Raw genomic sequence first — 9,225 nt, 5'->3', positions numbered from 1 at the left:
CAACACAAAATTATGTACATACAAATATAATATGAATAGAAATCACCAACGTAGATCTCAGTCGGTCTACAATTGGTCATAAAATCACCTAAACACACGTATTTAATTGACAAATAAAAATAAAGCTTTCGTGATAAAATTCGAGCTGAATATGTTTTATGTACATACAAATCATTCTACCAAATTTCTTTTCGGATCGGTCTATTATTAGTCATAGCTCCCATATAAGGCTCACTTCCGAAAATCATTTAAACTCACATATTTAATTGTCAAATAAAGGTATCTTGATAAAATTCGGTACAGATATGTTTTGCGTACATACAAATCATTCTACAAAATCTTTTACGGATCGGACCATTATTGGTCATAGCTCTCATATAAGGCCCACTTCCGGAAATCACTTAAACGCACATATTTAATTGTCAAATAAAAAACGAAATAAGTATGTTTCGTCTATATATGAATCACTGTACGAAATTTTTTTCGGATAAGACCATAATTGGTCATAGCTCCCATATAGGGTCCACTTCCGAAAACATTTAAACGCATATGTTTCGTTGATAAATAAAGCTATCGGTATAAAATTCAACTTGTATGTTTTGTATACGTATAAATCATTCTAACAAATTTTCCCCGGATCGGTCCATTATTGGTCATAGCTCCTGTTTGGCCATTTTAATAATTTATAAAAATGAATTTTGAAATGAATTTAAAATAATTATATATAAAAAAAAAAATTTGAATTGAACTGCAAACCCTTAAACTTTTTGTAAAAAATAGTAGTTTTTTACACCCTTGCCCTTTGTAAGGCTTGGATAATTTTAGAAAAAACTGTTATACTATATAGAAAATAATTGCCATTTTTAAAATTAATAAAACACTTGTTTTTTAAACACCAAATCGTGAACACCAATTTTATATTTTTTTTTTCGCATCGGCTATTTAGTGTTTTTTTTTTTAATAATCGGTCTATTTAATTTAGCAAAAACTCTTGCTAAACATTTTGGTGCCCGAGCAGGGACTGATTTTTAATAAAGAAAAAAAAACATTTAAATAATCGAATACTAAAATTGTATTTTTTTTCGCAATCAGACATTTCGGTTAAAAAAGAAACATTATAAGAACAAAGTGTTTGTGTTTTAAGTGCTAACACAATTAACCAAACGTTCAAAAAACCGCGGTCGTTAGTAAAACGCTCGGTTAATAAACAAAACATTTAATATAAAAACAATAAAGTTTGTGTTTCATCCCCTTAATCATCAAAGGAGCATCCAAATGCACTGTAATTGCTGCTTGTGCCAAAAAGAAAAGGGAAGTTCGAACCAACAACAAAACCAGGTATTCAAGAATAAATAATTTTGTGTGAGACTCGAGATCAGAGATACAAGCCGAGACGGCTCAAATCGGCGGCGGCTGGCCGCCGGTAATATTTTGCAAGCCGCGCCGCCGCCGACTTCTTTCGGCTCAAAAGCTAAGCCGGCTTAAACGTAGCCGCTGATAAAGATTAGAATCACACATGTATTTCAAAACATAATTTCACCAAATTGAACGGAGTTGCCACTATTTTGAATTCTTATGGCAAATTGAAAAGAGTTTCCACACAATATTGTGCTAATATTAAAATAGTGAAAACTACTATAAATGTCCATTTTCTGCAGAAAAAACTTATACAGAGACAGGTTTCTATGTAACAGACTATTATACAAAGATTTTTCAATATAATAAACCTTATAAGGTCAATTTCTAAAGAAAAAGTTAAATTGAGCCGACAATTTAGCCGCCGCCGATATTTTCTGTAATAAGCCGCCGCCGCCGACCCAAAATGGTTGCGCCGCCGCCGCCGATCATTTCCCATCGGCTTGTATCTCTGCTCGAGATACGAAGTATAGTAAATACTTTTTTCTTTTAATAAAAAAAAAAAAAAAATTCACGTTCCGCAAGTTTATTCCACACAACGATTATTTTTTCTTACCAATTTATTTTATTATTCGCCCTGAAAAGTGAAACATTAAATAAAAACAAATAATACATTTCACACATTTATTGCCAAAAATATTGCACATATTTTCACTAATTAAAATTACAATAAATTCGATGATCTCGATCGGTTTTCTTAGTCATTGTTTTTCTCTTAATTTTTTTACTCTGCTCTCTTCGCTTTAATTTGTTTTATTTTCCTGGAAAATAAAATTTAATATTAATTAATAACTAATACTTACCATTTTCCTACTTTTCTTTTACTTTCACTTTAATTTATTATTGTGTTGTTTGTTTGTATTGACATTCGTTTGTATAAACAGAGTTGTTCCTTTTTTGTACCTACTAATTACAACTATTGTGATTGATCATATTTGGCATTACTTTTACACAGCTGTTGTAATATTGAGACTTGGCTCCACTGTTACACATGTTTGTAACGTAGATCAACACATGTAAAAAGTAGAGAAGGCAACATAAGAAAAAACAAACGTCAACCCAGCGAACATTTTTATGTAAACTGAATATAGTGAAAAAAGTATATGAAAATTAAATAATATATAAATAGATAAATATCTTTATCATTTTTAATAATAAATTTCTAATACTTATAATTATTTATAAAAAGCTTGAGGATTGAGCACAAATTGGTTTAATTAAGTAAAGATAAGATTGAGAAATTATTTTAGTAAAAAATAATTTACAATTGAGAACAAATCGATTTAGAGGTCGTTGTGAGTTTTTAATTTGTAGAATTCTTGATAATATTGAACGAATTCTGTTGCTTGTGTTTGCAAATTGAATTTGTTTGAACATTTAAGCTAGCAAACGATTATTATAATCAAAAGTTTAATACTTATTTGAATTCTAACGAAAATTATAACGTGCAGAAAAGTATTTTTTTATAAATCTATAAAGTTTCTGAAATTATAGTAAATAATTTGGATTATAATTGGAAGTCGTTTTATCGTTTTAGATCTTGAAAATTGTCAATTTTAATAATCAAATAGACAATAAGATTTCTTGAGATCCTTCCATAGCTTTTTGTAAAATCAATATAAAATTTCTGAAATTATAACAAATTATTTCGATAATAACTGGAAGTCGTTTAATCGCTTTTAGATCTCGAAAATTGTTAATTTGCTTCATCAAATAGACAATTATATTTTCTTGAGATCCTTCCATACATCTATTTGTAAAACTAATTTGCGAATAAAGTTAAATTAAAATAATACAAAATGCACGCATCAAAGAAAACTGGTAAAAGCAAACTGGAAATTCTAAATCAACAGAAGAATACAGTTTTGAATAATATTAATCGCGTTCGGCGATCTATAAAGGAAAAAACAATTTCTTTTAATCCACTTGAATTGGAATGTCGACTCGATATATTAAATTCATATATTGAACAGGCAATGACTTATCAGTCAGAAATCGATATTTTAGATCCTGAGAACGATGAAAGATCTGCTGTTGAAGACTTGTGTGTGACTACTAAATGTCTACTTCTTAGATATTTGACACCGAGTCGAAGACAAAGCAGCCATGATTCTACTATTGGTTATCCAACACACCACAGCAGTCTTCCTAAAATGAAATTACCAAAATTTAGCGGCAAGTACTCAGAGTACAAACATTTCATTAGTTTGTTTGAGAGTTTAGTTGATCATGACATGTCGCTTACTGAAATCGAAAAGTTCAATCATTTGATTTCATGTCTCTCTGATGAAGCTCTAGGTACTGTGAAGGCTTATCAAATTACTGAACAGAACTATTCCAAAGCTTTAGCAAGTTTGAAACGGGTTTATGATAATCCTTGTCTTATATTTTTCGACAATATTAGACAATTGTTTCACTTGCCCGAAATAACGAAACCTTCGTCTTCAGCTTTGAGGAGCACGATTGACACAGTTTCGGCAGTATATGATTCACTGTTATCAATTGGTGATGACAAAGCTATCTCAAACGCTATGATTATTCATATGGTTATGACAAAAGTCGATCCAGTCACTCGCTCTAAATGGGAAGAGCAACTTAATTATGATATGTTGCCAATGTGGAGTGATTGCGAAGAGGCCCTGAATAAGAGATATACACATATATCAGCTGAAGAAGCTTCGTGTTCGCGACCTAAAACTAATAAAATTACTCAAAAGAAGAATGACAACAATACGGGTAGAAAAGGAAAATCATTTTCGTGCCAAGTCAAAACACAGCAGGACAATATTAAATGCATTTTTTGCAGATCAGCGGAACATTATGTTTCTAACTGTCCGTCCTTTGCTGCCATTCCTGTTGCTCAAAGATTTGATTTCATAAAAAATGTACCGGCCTGTATAAGTTGTTTGAGAAAAGGTCATACAATAACAAAATGTACTGCCACAAAATGTAGAGTTTGCAATCGTTCTCATCATACACTTTTGCATCAATAACACGCAAACTGTAAATCCGACAACTTCAAGTCCAGACGAGTGCATCTTCGAGTGCATCTGTCAATATTTCAGCCTCTAATAAAGATAATGTTATCTTGGCTACGGCTTTGGTTAAAATAAAAGATAGATCTGGGCAATATGTATTTGCTAGGACATTATTGGACTCTGGATCACAAATTAATTTTGTATCTGAAGAATTGTCGCAACGATTGCAATTAGAAAAAGAAGAAAATAATCTCAATCTTGTAGGCATAGGGAAAACTAATTCTGCAGACAAATTCAAGATTCAAGTTACTGTGAAATCTCGAGTGAATTCCCACGAATTTTCTTCCGACGTTTGGGTTCTTCGATCGATTTCCGGTTATCAGCCAGATACGGTAATTTCTACCACTGGTTGGAATATTCCTAATAATATTGAACTTGCTGATCCGTACTTTTTCAAACCGCAGAAAATTGATATGTTGATCGGCGCTGAGATTTTCTTTGAACTGTTATGCGTTGGTCAAATAAGACGAAGTCCCGACATCCCAACTGTTCAGAAAACACTTCTCGGTTGGGTTGTGTCTGGTAAATACAAAAATTGTAAGACTTCCACCAACAAATCGTGTCACATAAGTACATGGGGTAATGATGAAAATGATTTGTCTCTTGATAAAATTGTTCAGAGATTTTGGGAATTGGAAGAAATTCCCAGAGACACAAAAGTTCTAACTTTAGAACACCAACAATGTGAAGAGAAATTTGTTGAATCAATTAGACAATTGCCGTCTGGCAGATTTGAAGTGTCGCTCCCTTTCAAAGACGATCCGAGTAAATTGGGTTGTTCTTTTGACATAGCCAGAAGACGTTTTCTTTCACTGGAACGTCGCTTATCAAAAGATTTGAAAACGAAAGAGATGTACAATAATTTTATGAAAGAGTACATTGAGCTGGGGCACATGTCTATTACAGGCAATAAAGTACCAAATTTCCCACATTATTTTATACCACATCAGTGTGTATTGCGTCCACAGAGCATATCGACGAAACTTCGAGTCGTTTTCGATGCTTCGTGTAGAACTACAACACAACTCTCTCTTAACGATCTATTAATGATTGGACCAACAGTTCAAGAAGAGTTGTATTCTACTCGGTTTCGTCTACATAAATATGCCCTCACTGCTGACATTGAAAAAATGTACCGCCAAGTTTTAATTGATGAGCTAGACAGAAAATTCCAATTAATACTTTGGCGTGAAAGTGAGACAGATAGCCTTGAAATTTACAAACTGAATACAGTTACTTATGACACGTCATCGGCTCCATTTTTGGCAATACGCTGCTTAATGTATTTAAGCGATCAATTCCGAACCAAGTTGCCAATTGGATCTAAAGTTGTCCGTAGAGATTTTTACGTCGATGATTTGCTAACTGGAGCAGATTCAATTGAAGAACTTGAGGTAATACGAAATCAAGTCACTGAAATATTGCAATCAGCGGGGTTTAATCTGACTAAATGGGTTTCTAATTATGAAACCAATCCTGATTCCAGTATGATTCAAAACTTTGGCTACAGAAATTGGACTGGGATGAATCGATTCCGATGAATCTTCAGACATCCTGGGAAAATTTTAAAACAAATTTGTCAAAAATTGATAATATCGAAGTTCCCCGCCATGTATTAACAAGTTCGCATTCTACTAGCGAAATTCATGGTTTCGCTGATGCCTCAATGAGAGCATATGGATGTTGCATCTATGTTCGAAGTAGAGTGGCTAATCAAATCACTTGTCGTTTGCTAACAGCAAAATCTAAAGTAGCTCCTTTGAAAACTAAGTCGCTTCCTCGACTTGAGCTTTGCGCAGCACATTTATTAGCGAAATTATGGGCTAAGGTGAGAACTCTGTTATCGTGTAACATTGAAAGCGTTACGTTCTGGACTGATTCTGAAATAACTCTACATTGGATTAAAACTCATCCATCAACCCTAGCAACATTTGTATCAAATCGTGTTGCAGACATTCAGGAATTGTCAGACCAAATTGTTTGGCGACATGTTCCTTCACGGGACAATCCTGCTGATATTGTATCTAGAGGTTGTAATGTCGATGATCTCAATTTGGTTCAAGGGCCCGGAATTCTTGCTTAGTGAAAGTAATGAATGGCCAGAAAATCAACATTTTACGTTGAACGATCAACAAATATCATTAGAGAAAAGAAAAACCAATGTATTTTTTGCTGTCAAAGATTCCAATTCGATAATAGAGCTGATTAATAAACATTCATCCTACCTTAAGTTGATTCGAGTGTTTTCGTATGTATTACGTTTCATCCAGCGCTGTCGTAAAAAAGAATTGGATATCTCAACCGTAAACCCAACAGCAAATGAGATGAATTGGTCATTCCTTAAAATAGTGGAAATTATACAGAACGATGAGTATTCGCAAGAAATTAAAAAACTTCAGAATTCACAAGTCTTGCAATCGAATTTGCAAAAGCTGAATCCATTTATTCACGAATTTAATGATCACAATCGAACATTTTCACTAATCAGGGTAGGCGGGCGATTGCTAAATGCAGCAATCTCGTACGATGCGAAATTTCCCTTATTGATGCCTAAAAAATGTCACTTTATGACTATTTACTTACGTCATTTGCACTTCGAAAACTGCCATGCAGGAGCTAAAGCGTTAGTAGCTCTTCTTCGAGACAAAGTCTGGCTAATTAATGCCAAAGAAGAATGCAGTCGAATTGTTCGCAAATGTATTCATTGCTTTATGTATAAACCAAAGCTAATGAACCAAATAATGGGAAATTTGCCTGCTGATAGGGTGAGAGCTTTGCGACCATTTAAGATATGTAGCGTAGATTTTTGCGGACCAATGAATGTAACTTTAAAAATTCGTGGCCGTCCACCCGTAAAAATGTATATAGCTGTATTTGTATGTTTCACTTCAAAGGCAGTACACTTAGAACTTGTTAGTGATTTATCTTCCGATTCCTTTATTTTGTGTCTCAAAAGGTTCATCGCCAGGAGAGGAATGCCGACGAGAATCCACAGCGACAACGCAACGAACTTCGTGGGGGCCAGCCGAGAGCTGCGAGAGGCCAGAGGAGAAATCTTGAAGCAGGCAGAATTGTTCGCCGCCAACAGAGGGATGGAGTTCATCTTTATACCTCCCAGGGCTCCTCACTTCGGCGGGTTGTGGGAAGCAGCGGTCAAGTCAGCCAAGAACCTGATGGTGAAAACCGTTGGCAGCGCGCTCTTGACAGTGGAAGAGCTAACAACGCTGTTAGCAGAGGTAGAGGCAATCCTCAACTCACGACCAATATGCCCCGTCAGCAGCGATCCCAACGACGGAGAGGCCCTGACACCAGCTCATCTATTGGTCGGAGAGAGTCTTCGAGCGCTGCCCAGCGGATTGCCAACAGACGAGTCGGCCAAGCTGTCGTACTTGAAGAGATGGCAGCGTATTTCCGCACTCAAGCAGACGTTTTGGCGATCCTGGGTGAGAGATTACGTCCTGGGCCTTCAACAGAGGACGCGATGGTGCGATGAAATGCCCGACGTCGCCGTCGACAAAATCGTCGTCGTACACGACGACAATCTTCCGCCAATGCAGTGGCTGACGGGCAGAATAATAGCCGTTATTCCAGGCCAAGACGGCAAGATCCGAGTAGCGGAAGTGAGGACGAGGAACGGAGTCATTAAGCGGCCAATTCACAAGCTAGCGCTTCTTCCGTTGGATTGAAGACCAAGGTCCTTCAATGGGCCCGGCATGTTTGCCCATTTTAATAATTTATAAAAATGAATTTTGAAATGAATTTAAAATAATTATATAAAAAAAAAAAATTTGAATTGAACTGCAAACCCTTAAACTTTTTGTAAAAAATAGTAGTTTTTTACACCCTTGCCCTTTGTAAGGCTTGGGTAATTTTAGAAAAAACTGTTATACTATATAGAAAATAATTGCCATTTTTAAAATTAATAAAACACTTGTTTTTTAAACACCAAATCGTGAACACCAATTTTATATTTTTTTTTCGCATCGGCTATTTAGTGGTTTTTTTTTTGAATAATCGGTCTATTTAATTTAGCAAAAACTCTTGCTAAACAGCTCCCATATAAGGCTATCTTCCGAAAATCATTTAAACTCACATATTCATTGTTAAATAAAGCTATCTTGATAAAATTCGACACAAATATGTTTTGTGTACATACATATGAATCACTCTACGAATTTTTTCTGGAGAGGCCCGTAATTGGTCGTAGCTCCCATGTGAAGTCAAGTTATCTAAAAATAAGATAGTTAAATGGTTTTTAATAAAAAGTAGCTTGCTGGTGGAGGGTACATATTTAAGATTCGGCATAGCCGAATATAGCACTCTAACTTGTTAACTTCTAAGGTTAGACCTATTAAACGCCACATTTTATGTAAATAAGTTTATTAGTTATGTAGTGAAAGAGTATAAAAAGAGTTTCATATATATTTATTATTATATTTATATTATAGGTTTTGAAGATGTAATGTGTCGTACTGTTCATACCGCAACATTCATTATAATAGATTTCATGAAAATCGGATCAGTAGTTTTTTGTATGCCTGAACGTAAATTTGGTGTAATGTAAGTTTTCTGTAAGTCTCGAATGAAAATTTTGTATAACAATTATATAGAAAAAAGTGAGCATAAGGAGAATCGTGACGTCAAATCATTATTTTATATAGGCTCTTGTTCTACTTTAGAATAGAACTATTAGGGTTCTAAATTTCATGTAAATCGATTCAGTAGTTTGTCCGTGAAAGCGTAACAAACAGACATTATCTTTCATATAATT

General features: G+C 34.5%; 1 protein-coding gene across 1 annotated transcript; it reads left to right on the top strand.

Moving 5' to 3' along the window:
- The first annotated feature begins 902 nt into the window (after positions 1-902).
- On the top strand, positions 903-8,382 carry LOC119606796. The gene is made up of 2 exons (XM_037960391.1): positions 903-1,338; positions 7,411-8,382. Exons 1-2 carry the CDS (start codon positions 1,276-1,278, stop codon positions 7,945-7,947), a joined length of 600 nt encoding a protein of 199 aa, XP_037816319.1. The 5' UTR covers positions 903-1,275; the 3' UTR covers positions 7,948-8,382.
- The last annotated feature ends 843 nt before the right edge of the window (positions 8,383-9,225 follow it).

Source organism: Lucilia sericata, unplaced genomic scaffold (assembly GCF_015586225.1).
Source record: "Lucilia sericata isolate MDLA Ls3-8-SP2 unplaced genomic scaffold, ASM1558622v1 Contig000623F_arrow, whole genome shotgun sequence".
Classification (NCBI taxonomy): domain Eukaryota; kingdom Metazoa; phylum Arthropoda; class Insecta; order Diptera; family Calliphoridae; genus Lucilia; species Lucilia sericata.
Note: the sequence above shows the minus strand (reverse complement) of the source record. Positions and strands in the feature narration are given on the sequence as shown.

Coding starts and splice junctions, on each gene's coding strand:
- LOC119606796 (XM_037960391.1), top strand. CDS start 1,276: ATGCACTGTAATTGCTGCTTGTGCCAAAAAGAAAAGGGAAGTTCGAAC. Junction 1,339..7,410: donor CGAACCAACAACAAAACCAG/GTATTCAAGAAT, acceptor GTGTCTCAAAAG/GTTCATCGCCAGGAGAGGAA.